At 31.3% G+C, this 18,348-nt stretch overlaps 1 protein-coding gene across 1 annotated transcript in view; it reads right to left on the minus strand.

Moving 5' to 3' along the window:
- Positions 1-6,067: 6,067 nt before the first annotated feature.
- Positions 6,068-18,348, minus strand: part of mAChR-B (muscarinic acetylcholine receptor) — a 54,570-nt gene continuing 42,289 nt past the window's right edge. The window contains exons 3-5 of the mRNA XM_003697586.4: positions 10,458-10,657; positions 9,568-9,762; positions 6,068-9,383 (exon numbers count right to left, since the gene is read on the minus strand). Of these exons, the coding sequence (XP_003697634.1) occupies positions 7,144-9,383; positions 9,568-9,762; positions 10,458-10,657 (2,635 nt within the window). The 3' untranslated portion in view covers positions 6,068-7,143. The remainder of the gene's footprint in view (positions 9,384-9,567; positions 9,763-10,457; positions 10,658-18,348) is intronic.

Raw genomic sequence — 18,348 nt, forward strand, 5'->3', positions numbered from 1 at the left:
ATTTCAAATAATATAACGAGATTACATTTAAAATAAAAATGATATAATGATTATTGTTTTAAGTATTTATTTTTAATAATATAGTAAATTTATATTTTTCATTTTAGAATTATTCATGCTTCAGAATTCATCTCTAGAAGAATTTCGCCTCTAAGAATTATAATATTTCAAAACAAAAATTACAAAATAAATTATATCTTTATTCAATATTATAATTTTTTTATTGCACTGTGTATACACATATAAATATCACTCTAATAAAGATTATTTAAAATATAATGTAATTTTTCTTTTAAGAATTCAGCATATTAATATGTATACGTACATCTGAATGTGCAGCTGTATGTTGTTAACAATTTTACAACGCTATTAAGTAGACGCGTCCATTTTAGTTTTTTTTTTCTTTTTTTCTTTTATTTTTTATTTCAATATGTAACATATATTCACACACTTTATTACATTATTGACTGTCGCTAATAAGAACAGTTTTTCTCTATGACACAATTCTTTTCCTCTACCAGAACTACTTTCAGACATGTGACATTTAAGCACTTCTATCATATTTAATGACACTTGTAATATTAATTGTTTACTTTAATATAATTTGTTTATTGGACTTGCTTTTTCATGTATTAATACATTAGCGAGGTTTTGGAAAAGTCTATTAATATAATAATTTAAAGATACATTTACATTTGACAGAAATTTTTTAAAACGAAAATTTTTTGTTAACAATTAGAAAACTATTTCCAAAGAATGGCAACAAGCGTTATATTTCGTTGTAATATAACTTTTCATAAAATAATATTTATATTAGAAGTTGAAAAGATTGATATTAAAAAAAACATTAAATAATGTTTATATAATTAAAAGTAAAAATGTCAAATGCAAACATATCTTAACTTATATGTTAACAATTCACATTATTGATTGACGAAATATAAGAAGTTTTTAATATTTTCATTCAATTTTTATCTTAATATGCACATAGCTTGCGATAACGTATTTGTTGATAAAATTATATTGTTTTTTTATATTTTTTTCTTAATTAACCCTTAAAAGCTAATTGATCTATATTTTTATAGTATTATATATTTTAAAAATATACTATATATTCAAATAAAAATGATTTTTTTTTTTTCTTTTAGAAAACTTCTATCGAATTCACAATAAAAGAGAGAAAAATTTTTAACGAAAATTTAATCAAAGTTTAATATATTTTGAACAATATTGTTAGCTCTTAAGGGTTGTTGAAGTTCAGATTGTCCAGCGAGAGCACGTGCAGTATTGTCTAGAATTTAATTACAACGAAATGTTTTTTCATTGATCCCATGATAGACAAGGATGTCCATAAAAGCACATTATATTTTCTTTTGTCTTATAGCAGATCAGTTTCCTATTTTTATATGTAATTAAATATAAATTAAAAAAATGATTAAAAATCATAAATAAAATATTATGTAATTTTATTATTAATATATTAATAATATTGATGAATTATATTTTCATGAATGTGATAACGATTAATTTTTTGTATTTAAATACTCCTTTTTTATTAAAAAAAATAAAAAAAAAAAAAGAAATAATTACACGTCTTACTAATTAATTTTAAATAAAACTAACATTATATTTTTTTTATTTTCATACAAAAAAATATAAACATATTTAATTTTATGCCAATATTTTATACAAAATCGATAAATTTATAATCTTTGTAAATAATACTTGAAATATGTACAATCTACAGTAAAAATTTCATATAAGAAATGATTCTCTTGATTCTCATCAAGAATTAAGTATAAATATATTTTAAAAAGAGCTTAGTAATTAAAATGGAATAAATAGTAAATTATTTTAAGACTCTTAAAGAGTCTTAAAGTCAAAAGACAAAAAGTCTTAAAGAACTTATTAAATATTACGTATTCTCGCAATATAATCAGCCTTGTCAGTCAATAAATTGTATGTCAAAAAAAAGAAACGATATAAATTAAAATTCTATTTGACTTCGATAGAACTAAAAATATAAAATAATATAAATATACGTTATATACAAAATGTTTACAAAAGATTACACTAGATATAAAGATTAAATAGTTTATATCAATTTCGACACATTTCATTACTATTAGTTATACCTTATAAGATAAAGATTCGTGTAAAAATTTCTATAAATATTAAATTATATAAAATATAAATTTGAATCAGCTAAAATAATAAAAATAATTAAATTTTTGTCTTTTTGTCTAGAATTATCGTATTAATGTTATTAAAATATTTTTGATATAAACCAATAATACATATGTTTATTTTTTAAATTAATATTTAATAACTCGTATTTATCGAATTATAAATTTTTACTATTTAAAAATGAGTGTTATATATTCAATTTTTCATTTTAATCGCTATATCATTTATCATAATTTTCTTAGAAAAGAAAAAGGAAAGATATTGTGTTTCCAATTGATCTAAAGCAATTCTATTTTTGCAAAGAATAAAAAAATAAGTAATATCACGTCAAATTATCAAACAAAAAAAAAAAAAAGTATATAAATGATTATATGCGTATGCATATAATCTAAGCAAAAGACAAAAGATACAATATCTTATAAAATATCAGTTTTCATTCAGTAATATGATTTTTAATAGCGAATCAAAAAACTGATCCGCAGCATGACTCTCGTATTTTTATCTGTATATCTGTGTTTTGAGGTAGAAAGAGTGAAATTCATCAGGAGATATCGCGAGCCATTGTAATGAATCGAGCACTTGTACGCCCATAAACGAACGTCTTAATTGATCTTCAATTCTCTTTTAATTGAGACTAAACGTGGAGTTTTCTTTTTTTTTTTTTTTTTTTTTTCGACTCATTTTCCCAACGCCTTATAGCTCATTAACGTTCCCCCCTTCCCCTCCCCCCCTTCCCTTTTTTTTTTCGTTTTTAATGACTCTGCTTCATTGGTAGGCGTTAACGAAGAATACTATGGCGATGAAAGCTTCGGCACACAGAAAGAAATGCAGAGAGCGCGAATATTCACTTTCCCCACGGCAAACGTCTAGTTATCATCTAGGCTTCATGCTTATTTTCTTCTTATTCGTTCAACATTAACTTTAATTCTTTCTAACGCTTAATTTCTATGAATCCGTTTCTATCGTTTTTACGCTATATTTTTTTTTTTTTTTTTTTTTTTTATGTATATGCTACAGTGATGCGTAGCTCATAAGCAATTACTTATTTAGCATGTTTCGTTATTTAACACAATTGTTCTTAGAATTGGAGACGACGAAACGTCAGCTGTTTGGAAGCGAGTTATATTAACTATTATTCATGTATGCAAAAATCGAACTTTCAGGTAATTACCGTTTTGTACAGAAGTCTTAAATGATTCATAATATAATCCTTTTATACTCTTTTTACAATTTGTACATAAAAATATTAATGCACGAACAAGTATAAGTGGAAATAATTGTTAATTAATTTTTCATTTTATTTTAATTATTTCTTAAGAGATTAATTCTTTAAAATTATAATTATTTACATTGTATATGTGATCACCGTTTGCCAATTAATAGCAAGCCATTTTAATAATCTGAATGGAAATTCTACGAATTCCATTCCAGTTATTCTGGAAAAATTTCAAATGTTTAGGTTATTTTGATTGATCAAATCAAGAAAGCAATAAAAGTTTTCTTTTTCTTATTATATTAAAGTTGAACAAATGCAATTTTATAATTTTGATTTTTCAAACGTTGAAAAATATGAAAATTAGGCAATTGATACAAAATTGATTAGAATTTTTTGTCGAAAAAATAAAATGAAATAAATTATTTGTATTAATTAGAATATATGATATAAATATAAATATATATAATTTAAATAATAAAATTTGTAAAATAACTCGTCACGACATATGATATATGTATTTATGTTAATGTATGAATATACATTTTTATTCAATAACTCGCATTACAAACATTTAAGACTTTTGCACATTCTTCTTTTGGAAGATTGATTTTCGATTTATTAATTATTTAATTCCTTGTTGTACACATATTTTACGCTAATCATACATTTCGAGTTTCTGAAAAAATTGACATTTAACGTATGCTATTCACTTCCATTTTCCATCCTGAAATTTCTATTTATATATATATATATATTTTTTTTTTTAATGTAATATATTACTATTTTTCCAGAAATTTTTAATTTTGAAGAGGAAAATGATTTTACACGTTTTTATGTTAATATGTCATACTATATATAATATTCTAGATTGGACAATTCTATATTCAATATATTCCTCTTTTGTAGATTTATTTCTTTTCATGAAACAATGTAATTTCCTTCAAACAATATATGTATATATATTGTTATACGTTATTATAGTATAACAGATTTGTGAATAAGATCAGGAATAATTATAAATAAAATTTATAAAAAATCACTATAAGAAATAAATAATTACAGATATGTTAAATATAAATAGGATGACTTGGTATTGGCAGTGAATTTCGAAAAATGTTTATAAAATATCAACATAATTAAAAATGAATTAACGTAATATCTTATAAATTATAATTTTTATAATTTTTTCTTATTTTCTTTTTTTTAACCAGGATATAATATAATTATAAAATCGAGTTTCTAAATTTCGTTTCACATGAAATTGAGTTCATGCCAATTATACGTATAACGATTGATAAATACATTTAACCATTCTGAATCATTTAGAATGATTCATCTTTAATTTACAATTTTATTAACGCTCATTAACATCGCCAATATGAAAATTATATTTTTATACGAGCAAATTGTAGTTTACGTAAATTACCGTGCAAGATAATTGCGTGTTTCTATTGTTGTAAAAAAGGTACAAACTCTTGAAAATGATTAAATCATGAGAAATATAAATATTGCCAGTTTTCCATATGCAATATTGCATAAAAGCTATATTATAAAAGTAACTTCACAACGTACGTATTTAGGAAGAAGAGCGAAAAATATTGATCTGACATTTGATTTTGTCGCATTTGAATCATTTTTTTTTTTTTTTTTTTTCATGTACGAAAGTAATTCCATTGATGAATGATAACTGTGGTTTTGTGTAAAATTCTTGTCGTACAGTATAGTCAGTTATTTAAAAATATATCCCTCGCAAAACATGACATTTTGGAAAGGGATTTGGATAATGTTTTCTTTATTAATTAGTGATTGTATTGGAAAAGCTCGATTAATAGTATCAAAGTTGTACATCGTTTATTGGATTAGTCTCGTGAGATCAATTTAAATGTTTCGACAGTATCTTTAAAAAATATGTTTTTTTTTTTTTTTTTAATAAAAAGCATACTCAGTCAAAATGTTAATCTATTGCATTATAAAATCCATGGAAATTCACGAAAGTCTATGATCATTTATCACGAAATAAATGTTGATAAATAATTAATATTCGCTTCTAAGAAAGATCCATGAAAATGCGAAAAAACACGAATGAAACATTTATACAAGCGTGTATAATTGTAACTCGTACAAATTGCATCACTTATTACGACGAATATTTTACGAATGAATTAATAACACTGGCGTACAATTATTTTAGATTTTAACTATTACATTTTATTGCATCTGTTATATCAATTGATAAGAATACTTCATTATTTTTTAAATAATTATTTAAAAAAATATATCTCCATCTGATCTTGATGATTTTTTTAATATATTGTCACCATCCTGAATTGTATTATAACAATAGTTAAATAAATTTTTATTCAATTTTTATTCATTTTTTTATTCTGGTTTCATAATTTTTGGATTTGATTTTTTTTAACTTAGGTTAATAACTTTTTAATAAACAACAAACAGACAAGTAAAATTTTTAAACAATATATTCAAAAGTCATCGGGATTGAGAATGGTAGGCTTTTATAAATATTTATCAATTTGAATTTTTTCTAACATTTCATATTTCTTTATTAATTTTGAATATTATATATATAAAATTTCTGAAACGTACGAATAAAAATATTTTACCATTTTCTGTATCCTTTTGATGATATATGTATTGTTATTTTTTTATTTTTTTTTTTTTCACCACGATTAAAATTTTTCCTCGCATGATCTCTACGTTCAATAAAATCTAAAATGAACGTTATACCAGTGTTATTAGACGAGTGTTCAAAAACTCCTTTCGTCGGAGTTGTGTTCGGTGTAAGTGTTCCAATGTGATGTTTGAAAGCAAACATTATCGATTAGAAATCCATGGACGCTCGTTCACGAGGACAGCACCAAATGTAACTGAATTCGGAGAAAGAAGGCCCGTGTATCAATAGGCCACCCCAAGGCAGTGTGTACATAGATAATAAAATCCTTGACTCTTTGGTACTTCTTCGAAACGAGCCATCTCGATCTGGTTCGTTGCTCGTAAAAAATATTTGTCTATCGTTGAAGAGAGATGAAACCATAATCCGCGTTTTTAAAGGCTCGTGCAACGGTATAATATGCCATGTACGATTGGCGAAAATTAATTAAAGCTTTTTGTTCATTCTTCTTGTTTCGAGAAAACTGTTCATTCCGATGCAGTGATTTTTATCGATGTCTTTCTATTAATCTTATTCATTTCTCTTGCTCTCTTCCCTCGCGACGAACGATTCGATCGTTCAATTAAACCTAATAGACTTACGTGTGTATACTATATCCTTTCTTTAAAGAATATCCTAACTCGTATTGATGTTTTCACGTTATCGAAGCACTTATTGTAAAGCGATTATTATTGTAATAACGCACAGTTATCTAAATACTACAAATACGTTTCTTTCTACATTTTGCTTTTTTTTCTTTTTTAACGCTTTCCTGCACAGGATTTAACAAATATTCATACATATACATTATGTACATCCGCATAGTCTAAATCCGCTACACCAACGCATCCTATTACTATATACACGAAGCACACTGGTACTCGATTTGTGCCTGCAATTGCGTTTAAATCGCAAGTCATCCTACTAATCTTATTGTCCAATTTGGCCATTAAGCAATTGGCCGTTTAAATTAATTAATTCGGTTAATTTAATTATGGAAGGCCTTATTCACCTTATTTCCAAGCATATTTCTTTTCTTTCTTTACTCCTCTCCACGAATCCCCTCCTTCTTTTACGTCATGTGCAGATCACCTTTCAATATTCTTGTAAAAGTCTTCTTGAATTGCTGGTTGGCCAATGCGTAGCAAAACGGGTTAATGGGGCTGTTGGTGTAACACAAGAAATACGAGAACATAAACAGATGTTCGTTGGTGCACGGTTTGTTCGTACAAAAACCCTCCACTAGCGCCAAAATGTGATACGGTGTCCAACAAGCGACGAATGCGCCTAGAATGAAAGATATCGTCCTGAAAGCTTTCCGAGCCCTGTTCTCGGTCCGTGATTTTTGCCGGCTCAACAAAGGGTCCCTCCTCTGCGTCTTCGTCTTCAAACGTTTCCCGATCGTCTTCACGAAATCCTTCCTCGAGCCACCCTCCTCGCTGCCCCTCGTGTCGCCCCTCTTCTTCGACTGTTTCTTCGCGTCTTGCTCGTTCCCTGTCGTGCCGGAGATCGTGGGCACCATCGTGCTACCGCTCGAGGACGAATTCTGCGGAGGATTGGTCCTCGCGTCCTGATCAGAGTGCTGATTCGTCGCGTTGTTCTTCTCCACCGCGTGAGTATTGACGATCGTCGTCACCGGTTGCTGCTTCGCGTCCTTCGCTTTCACGCTAACCTCGGTGTGCACTTTGCTCACCGTTGGCGATGTTTGAGAGGCGACGTTCGACTTTTGAGTGATGAACACGCGAGGAGGATGCGTTTGACTCGAGGCGTTCGACATTATAGGCTGGCTCTGCTTGCCCGATTGCTGATTGCTCACTTGCTGGGCCGTGGCTCTGATCAGTGCGGCCTGCAGCAAACTGGTGTTGGACGAGGTAGGGACATTGCCTAGGATGGGCGACGAAGGCGCGCTCGAAAGTGGATTAGCTAGGCTGTACGAGAAGGAAGACGATGGACTCTCGTAAGAGGGACTCGGCAATATAACCGAGCTTTCGTCCATGTACCTCAAATCCCCGCCGTCCAACCCTGTCAGAATATCGAAAGTGCCTGTCCCGTGGGACGACACGACCAACGACTTGGGTCTGTCCGTGGATGACGACGTGGATGGGCTGTCTGACGCTTGGGGGCTGCTTCGAAACTGCGTAGGCGGCGGTATGATGTTCTGTTGGCTTCCGCTGATCGAGCGGGTGGGGTGAGTGGGTGGCGACGTCTCGGCTGAGGTGAGCCGTTGATGAGGAGTCGCGTCGCAGTGGGACTGTTCAGGTGTCAACGTTTGACTGCTCGACCTGTCCGGTTCGAGTACGTTGTCCGTGTCCAACAGGCTCAGCTCTTGTATCTTCGGCAATGTTTGGGCTTTCTGAGTGGCCGTGTCGCACGTCGATCCTGCCAGCTTCTTCGATGGTTGCACGCTCAGGTCGGCCTTGGCCGGATGAATGATCCCGTTCAAGTGGCCGTTAGTTGAGAAAACTGGGAGGGCGCCGGTCTGCACGACCAGGCCGGCTAAGGAGGATCGTTTCCTGATGCTGGTCAGCTGTTGGCCGGGGCCCATCGTGCTCTCCTCGTCCGAGTCGAACGCCGGGCTGCTACTCCGCTCGGATTTTTCCGTCTCTGTCGGGACGATGCTTCCGCCGATTTGCTTCTCCGTCGAATCGGTCGTCACGCCTGTCGTTCCAGAAGTCTTCGAGGAAGTCTTCTGCCCTGAACCGTCACCACCCCCCTCCTCGTCACCCGACGCGCTCAGCTTCGGTTTATCCTGGCTCAAGAGGGTGCTTTGCGTCTTCGATATCCCAATTCCAGCCGCCCTGCCCGCCATGCCGGACATCGCACCCGCGCTAAGCGCGACCATCGATTGCATTTTCCTCTGCTTCGCCTCGCTCTTTTTCTGCATGTCGTAAGCCGTCTTGTATATACCCCCGTAAAGGATGAATAGGACGACAAGCGTGGTCCAATAGTAACCGATTATCAAAGCGGTGTTGAATACTGGATCTTTGAGAAATTGCACGGTGCACTGGCCGGGATCCAGGTCCCTGTAACCGATAAAATGCTCCCAGCCGAAAATACTGATGAAGAAGAGAAGGGCCGGTATGATCCAGGTGATGGTGACCATCCAGATTACGCGATTTTTCGTGCGCCAGCTGCGATATTGGGCCGCTATTTTCACCGAACAAAATCGATCGATTGTGATCAATAATACCGTGTACTGGGATACCAAGCATACCGTGTAATCTACGGACAGCCATAAATCGCAGAGCAAAGGTCCAAGATTCCAATATCCCATCAGAATGTAGACCGTGTAGAATGGCATGGATACAGTTCCTGTTATAACAATCGTGCATCACGATTAAGGTTAATTTAAGGTAGCCAGTAGTATATTTGGGGCAATTATGCAATTAATTATTGTTGATATTAATATTTTTGAAATTGCGAGTTTCTAGAATTAGTAGATGTTAGTTTATTATTGTTAGAGATATTTATTATTTATCACGTGAGGATCACTTACCAATAAGCATATCGGTGGCTGCTAATGAGGCGATGAAGTAGTTGCTCGGCTGTCTGATAGCCCTATCTACGATAAACGCCAGGAGGACGAGAATGTTACCGCCGACAGTTAATAGTATACATAATGCGAGGGAGAAAGCGATCAGTATCGTCTGCCATAGTTCGAAGGGTGGTAGAACAGGTGTGAAAGGTTCCGCTGTTTAATATATAGAATATTCATCCCATTTGTTTTTACTTGTATATATGTGCACTATTTTCAACTAAAATTAATTTTGAATTATACATATATATATATATATTAAAAAAGAAATTATTGCTTTTAAATAAAGAAAGTGGCATGATTAAATAAATAATATCTTATTACGCATATTTTATAACGAAAAATAATTTAAATTGTATAAAATGCAATCTAATAATTAAGCTGAATTATATAATTCTCTTCTAAAAAAATAAATGTAAAAAGAAATATTACGTTTTCTAACAATATTTATCATCTTATGAATGCAACTTCTTCTTAGAAATAGATTAATGTTTAGATTCAAAGTTTCTTAATTTATTTCTAATTTATTTTAAATTATTATTTACGCAAATTATTCTTTTCCTAAATTCTTAAAGGTTGAAAATTATTGAGTTTCGAAGATTTTCGAAGTTTCTCTCTTTTTTTTTATAAATTGTATAAAAACAAGAAACATTTCAAAATTGCATTTAAAAAAAACAATTGCACCTGCATCTTCTAATCACAAAGATTGTCAAACGGTATACAATTTTTCTCTACAATTTTTTTTTCTAATTTCATTTGAAACATAGTTAAAATTCAGCCCAATTATTAAACTCGCCCACCAATTAAGCACGAACAGTGATACAAAATCGTGAAAAATTTAATTGTGTTACCGGTTGATAAGGTTGTTGCGTTCCCCGTTATCGTTCCGTTGGTAATATTTGACGGAAACCATTCTGATAGAAGTTCTACATATTCCCCACTGCTCCAACGCGGATCATCCGGGTCAGGCCAGCTTCCATTAAGCTGGGAGCATTCCGCTAAAACTTGATTGTACATGCGACAAAGACGTTCCCGTTGCCTCTCTCGTTTCCTAAAAATTATTTTGAAAGTATTATATTGTTCGTATTAATGTTGTCGCAATAGATAACTCCTTTAGTTGGTCAAAAAAATATCTGTCTCTCTGAGTCATTATACTCCTGTTCAACCTTTTTGTACATGAATTTTCATTATTTATCATTTTATCGTGAGAATGAAATAACAGATGCATTAATAAATAAACTTTATTTTTCTGTATATCAAATTTTCTGTAGAATCAATGAATATATATCCCATAAATATATTAACACTCTGTATTCATTCTATTCACTATTGATGATAATTTAATCATTTGAAAAGAAAATTTAAAAAAAGGAAGATATGTTAAAAACTAAATATATTTGACATAATATATAGAAGACTTTTAAAGTACAAGTTAATTTCAATTATTCATGTACTAATTTGACAAGAAAAATTATTGACAACTTTGCCGACAAATATTTAAATACAGATAAGCAAACTGCTTATTACTAAATCTTTGAAAATACATTTTTAACTACTCAAAAATCCATCAGTCTTGTAGAATATTCGAATTAATGTGTTCTTTCTCGAGCAAAATATAAGAATTTCCTATTTCAAAAATAAATTATACTCGATATCAGGAGTAGGACGTGACACGATTTCCTACGAAAGAAGAATTAGAATCGTACTTCTTTAATGTAATGTTCGTTAGCATCGAAGAAAATGTGACAGCGGTATTTCCTGATTTTAGCTAGTGACACGCATGCCTCTTGCTCTCTATGAAACATTGCTGCAGTGGCAACACGAGAAGCAAGTCAAAGGCTGAATACACCGGGCGCACAATGAGCTTGAAATAAGCATGAATGGAACCACATCCATTCCTCCGTTCGCAGGTCCCTGTCGCCAGGAGGGAAGGAACGATGGGCCTCCGCCTTAAAGAGGGTGACTCGTTTTTAAATAATTTAGCTACTCGATCGTAACTACCCCTCGGTAGTTAAACGCTACCTTCGTCCTTTGCATCCAACATTCGTGAAAGATGTGATTAACGTCGTTCATTCATGAGCTTATCTTGCAAAATATTCATCCACTTTTCTGTATCTCTTGCCTTTGAGAGGAGAAAAATATAATCGCGAGTATCTCGACTAAATGATTAGTTATAAAATAAATTTGTATTTTGCTGCTTCGTTAATTTGTTGTTCTTATTATACGTTAGACCGTGAAATATATTTAAAATAATACGAATTTCTTTATTATTTATTGTAATTTGTATTATAATTATAATTTTTTTTTTCTTTACTTTAGGTAATAAGTTGTTGCTTTTGCGCAGGAAAAATTAATTTACACGCCAAATATATTCGTTCAATGTCGCGGGATACGCATGTCTGTATTTTTTCCAATATTGCGGCACAATTTGCTTTATTAATTCATTAATAATTGCATCTTTTAAAACATTGTTAATTTTACATACCTCATTAAAATTTGAATCTTTTTGGAGCTTTTTGTTTTTTAATAGAATTAGAATAGAATTTAGAAACTAGTATTAATGTAAAATTTGAAAAAAATATGGATAAAAATAAAAAATATGTCCAAGTTTCATCTCTTTATCTATTTATTGTAAAAATATGCATTTAAATAAATATCCACAGTTTATTTATCATTACATTTTTACAATATTTTGATATAATATTAATCTTTAAGTTGAATAACTTAAAGATTCCATCATAAATGAATATTTTACAATAATTCCTTTTTTTATAAAATTTCTGTTAAAAGCTTTAAATTTTTTTTATAATATTTAAAAGATCAATAGATCAATCTTAACGTTTCAATAACTTACAGGTACATCAAGAAATAAAATTTTAAAAAAACTTGGAATAATAATTCCTTTTAATTCTGTTTCATATATTATAACACATTACTCCTCGCAATATAACGTCGCGTTAAATAACGTACTCCGAAGATCGAACCGAAGATTGACGAATGGAAAAATGTAATAAATGTAATAACTCGTTTCCAACCATTAATTTAGCGAAAGACGTTACAGAGGGCAGTATAGTTGATGTAACGTCTTAGGTTGGACATTAGATTTGCAAATCAATGAGATCGTTCTAAGATTATTAGAACGGGTCTCTGCGAACGCAGACAATGAAGTCACGCGAATAAAAGATAGAGAGATGAGATCCATTGTTTCAATGTTCTCGAGGGTAAATACTTGTCCTCGTTATAGCAGGCTTTCTCTTCAAGTTGCGCCACCGTGAAATGATTCGTAAATACTTGTCCTCGTTATGGCGGCATTTCTTTTTTACAGCTCTAGCAAGTGAAATGATTCGTAAAGAGGAGCCAACTACCTATAATTAACTGGAACTTGGAGCGAGCTTAATACCAACAAAAAAAAAAAACATAACGAATCAAAATATATTTTACCTCGAAAAGAAAGAAATCTTTCATATTTATCATAGGTGTTATCCGTTTATTATTAGATGCTTAGAAAAATTAATCAAATTGAAGGAAAAATAATTAAGTTGTAAGAAAATTCTGTTACTAAATAATAAAAATAAATGATTATTTATAAAATCTATGGAATAATTCTATAAATTATCGTTAAGATTTGTAAAAGTACCATCATATTGTGATATGTAATTTTCTAGACTTTCATTCCAGCCATATTTCGTTCCAGCAACAATTACAAAATATTGACATATTGAATACATTATTTGCAACATTAACCCTTTAAAATTGTAATACTATATCATATTTAGAATTATGCATTTTCTACCTACTACAATTCAATTATATTAAATTCACAAAGCAATTCAAATCGATTCTCATCCTGCTTGAGAGGATCTCCTTTTAATTATTATACAGTACGCAACTCTTAAATCTGAATAATCATTTCCAGAGTAAAAAAAGAATATTTAAAAAGAGTTTGAAAATTTTGTCTCCCACATTTCTCGCATCTTCCTTTTCCTTGGAAAATATTTATTTAATATTCAAAGACAGATAATTATTATTGTTATTTTTTAAAAATTGGAATTAAAATCCATGACGATGGATTAAAGACACTTCAGAGTGTATTTAAACGAGTTCGAAGAGGATCGGTAAGAGCCGAATGCCGAGGAGGAAGGCACTTACTTACGTAGCGTGGGGTCGTTTGCAGGGTACTTTAGACGAGGAAAGGGTGCTCGATGGGTTGCCTCAACTCGTGCATCGAAACAAGGGTAAAGTATCCGTTTTGTCTAATGAGTTGTAATGCCCGCTCATCAAGGTCATTCAACCGTGAGTCGAACAGCCGGAGACACCCTTCGGTCGGGCAGGATTTCCCATTTCTCTCGTATTTCGATATTTTTTCAAAAATATCGCTCGAGGGAAATTTAAAAAGAGAAAAAGAAAAAGTGTGATCGTGAAAATTATTTGAAAGTGTTGAATGTTTGTTAATGCTGGCGTAGCGTAGCTTTCAGATGCTGATAAATGGAGAAACGGTCAATTGGCGGAAATGAAAAATTGTTCAACTCTGTTGTCGAGGGAGTCGTATTGGATAATTGTCTCCCATTCTTTATTAATTACAGACGATTCGTAATTAAATCGTGTTGTGAAATTGCACAGGTGACCCAGATCTTGTGGGTCTAAGAAAAAAATTTCAAGCGCACTTAGTTAAAGTCTGCAGTAGCCTCAGTTTCCAAAAGCTTGTGTAATAAAAACGCAAATGTGTATGTTCCATAAAGGTAAGTAAAGATAAATATTTTGCCAAGAGTCGGTTAATACGGATTGCGAGATTCGAGTAAACGACTCCTGAGAAGTTTAATCTGCAGTTTGCAAGAACGGTAGAAATTAATTATTAATATTTCAAGCAGTAAATAATAATTGTATATATTTCTTTCAAAAGATAATTCTAACGATAACACTTATTCAGTGATTTGAAATATTAATAAATTTCAATTCAATTTTTCTTATTAAATAAACTAACAGATGACAAGATTAATATATGTATAGTAATTGTGCAATTGTTTTTTTTAGGTATACGTAATAATGCATAAACTTCATTTTTTCTTCTATGGTGGAACACTTAACAAATTTAAGGCTTTACAGAGAAGCGGAATTATGATTTTTTTTAAAATGCTTCTTTTACGCTAAAATGAATCTTTAGAATATTAATGCGTATATGATAGCCCATTATCTTGTACATCTCTCGTCTAATAACTATCAGCATTCATGCGTATATGGAAGCTGCTATGCCTTGTTTGAACTATATTTGACGCATTTTTAATATTCATGCATTTTTACCTCCACACACATGTCATTCATTTGAATCAAATATGTAAAATTTGTTTTCATCTCACTTTTCATTTCGTTCGTGTGCGAAATATTTTCTACGTGCCATACAGGATGATGCTGGATGGGTAGAACAATAGAATGGAGATGATTCTATATGTGCAAAAATAAATCGAAAAAAAAAAAAAAAAAGAATAATATTTTTATTCGTAGCTTCTGAAAAGATCGAAATTGAAGCGAGAAAAGTTTGATTAATTCTCCATTGGATTATTGATGAAAGATTATTCTACGTGCAAAGATAAATAAAAAGTGAAGAAGAAAATTTTTCTTTCAAATTCTCGTTTTCAAAGATATGGAAAATTCGATTTTTTCGAAAACATAATAACTCATTGAAATTCAATCCATTAACCAAATTCCTTTGTATTTGATAGTTTTTTTTTTAAAATCGAATACAGAAAAAATCTTATTCTTCTCTTTGTGGCTCATCCGGATTTATTTTTCGGCCAATTGTGTGAATACATTTGAGAGAGTAAAATTCTTGAGAGTTGTACTTGAAAGTTATTTTTCGCTAATGAACAGCGTAGCGAGGGTGAAAGTTACTTTCGGACATCCATTCCTCCACGCATTGTCCACTTGCGAAAAAATGCAAATCCTGAGAATTATCCTCAGATATATTTGCATATCTAAACTTTTCACAAGAAATTTCCTGACTGAATCAACATATTGAAATAAGATCAACATGTTGCATCACCTCTAACAATGACAATTCTACTTTTCCCCCCGGAAGAATAATTATAACTTGAGAGGTCGAAGAAAGAACTCTGAAAATGATTATTTTCACACTACGATAATTAATCGATAAATTTAATTTAATAAAAATAGCGGAATCTAATGCGAAATAATTCATTCGTAAATAGAAAAAATATTTCCTAGATTTCGAATACATTGGCATTTTCCCTCGAAGACACGTGGAATAGTCGAATTCAGTGACAGGCAGAGTGTACATTTCTGCGTTAGGGATTTACGCGAGAGTCTCTTTTTCGAATGAACGATACTCACGTGGCGGATATTCAGTTCCTCTTGAATACCTTGAGATGAAAGGAGAATTCAACGAGAGAAAGCTCGAGTGAACCGAAATAGAAAGCGGAAAGATGTGAGAAGTGACTATGGAAAATATGAAAAATCCTTTTTTTTTTTTTGATTAAAAAAAAAAAAAAAAAAAAAAAAACAGTTCAGGGATCATGGACACGCTTTTGAATATATAAGTGTGCCAGTTCCATTCGTGAAAATATTTTAATTAACTTCGCGGAAGGTGCTTTAGTTCCAAATCATTCGTATTCTATAAATTATTCCGAAAGTATGATGTCTGATTTGATAACATTCGAATGAAACGATGAATATTACAATATATAATAATAATTCAATCTGTACGAGTTTAAAAATAAAGAAATTAATTATATACATTTTATATACATATATAGAACAATATTATATAATATTTTATGTATATAATTTATATCGTATCCTTTTTCCAACAAGATTAATCATAAAAAATTCTCAGCGTAAAACCTTACCAAGGTTACTAAATTTCATTTCGTTCAATTGTCCGCCATTCGTCTCATTTCTGGCAAAAAAAAAAAAAAAAAAAACATCCTTGTAAACTGTTTGCCGCATTAAAGCGAAGCATCTCATAAAAAAATGGGCGCGATCCATCGAAGTTTAAAGAACTTGCACGCAAAAAAAAAAAAAGAGAGTCCCAGTTAAATTTCATCCGTCCAAAGTACCTCCTTTGTTTACATTGTTCCTCGGCTTTCTCTTTGTCCCGTAAAAAAATCGTAATTTCCAAATTAAAAAAAAAGAAAAAAAAAATAAAAGGAAAAACGGGGAACGATGAAAGTTCACAATCAAGAAAAAGTTTCTTGTTCTTCCATACAACGTATAAACAAGAGGTTGAAATATATCGGCAGTAATCAACGCCGCTTTGCGCGTACCTTAGACTCTATCCTTGTGTGTATGTGTGCCAAGAGGATGGTGAAGGGTAGCGGGTATATAAGCCCCGTTAAGCGGAGGATCATCGCCGTGGAATGGCACGATCATACGGATAAAGTGAGAAAGAGAAAGACGGGTGGAAAGACGAAGGATGGAGGGGGCGAGTGGAGGAAGGTGGGGAGTGGATACCCACGGCCTGGAGGGGATGGAGGCGAGGAATTTGAGATGTGGAGAGGAGAGGCAACAAGTACATAGCGAGCAGGCATCGTTCCAATATTATGTGAAAACGCTACTCGCGGTTTCGTTTCGTTTCGTCCAAGAATGAACCAAAACTACGGTTGCCTACCGTTGTATCGACAATGTCGCCGATGAATGGCAGACGCTTCTTACACCGTACATCGTATTGCAACGACATTGTCAGAATTTGCTGATTTCGAGAAGAACTACTCGTGGAACACTTTCGCATGGCTTGAGCTCAATCGCTCACGATTCTATTGTAATTTTTCGCTAGGAGTTTGGACGTTACGTTTTCTTTTTTCTTTTCTTTTCTTTTTTTTTTTTTTTTACGTTAGATATATCATATAGTTTGAAATTAAATTAACTTAAATATTTCTGTAATCGGAAAGTTATCGAAAAATCGAGTTTTCCAGTTTTCAGATATAAAGTGTTATTTCTTCGATTAATTATTTTCCAAACATTCGTCTTATCTGAAATTTATTTGATCAATCGGATAGAAAAACATAACGTTAATTGAAACAATGGGACGTCTATTTTTTAATTGATTTATTAAATTCGAAAATTATTATGTTCGTAATAAGATGAAAAAGATTATTAAGATAGATCTTTCGAGATGGATTATGCTTTTAACCTTTTAAAGTCGTTTCATTACGTTGAAAACGAAACGAAAAGTTGTTGCTGATATTAAGCTGACCTATAAATTAATTACTGTTTTAACAGTATAATGCCTAAATGCCTAAATGCGAGCAACTTTTAATCGGTCAAACAAATTAATCGGTCTCTAGAGTTATTTAAAATCACTCGTGTAAAATAAATTTCAATCGGATAAAATAAACGATTGGAGTTGAATCGCTTGATTTTACAACTTACTTTTATCCTAAAAATATAGTATAAAGAAAAAATATACTGAAAAGCAAACTGCTTGAATAAAATAAATTACACGAGCTTCTAAATTTCATAGATTTTCGAAGTGAACGAGTTACGTCGATGTAGCAAAAAAAAAAAAAAAAAAAAAAAATAGGGCGAGCCTAAACTTTCAAAGCGAGATATATTCTTCTATTTATAGTGAAATTCTATGTTCCGTATAAGTATGCAATCAATAAAAACTTTTGACAACCCATCAATCCTCGTAAGATTTATTTTGGAGATTTATTTTGGTTTTATTACTCTCTAAAAATTTAAGAAACGTTTAATCAATATTAAAAATTCAGTAATTTGGATAATTACATA

Source organism: Apis florea, unplaced genomic scaffold, assembly GCF_048593485.1.
Source record: "Apis florea isolate Af1SG1 unplaced genomic scaffold, ASM4859348v1 contig_3756_pilon, whole genome shotgun sequence".
In the NCBI taxonomy this organism is placed as follows: Eukaryota; Metazoa; Arthropoda; class Insecta; order Hymenoptera; family Apidae; genus Apis; species Apis florea.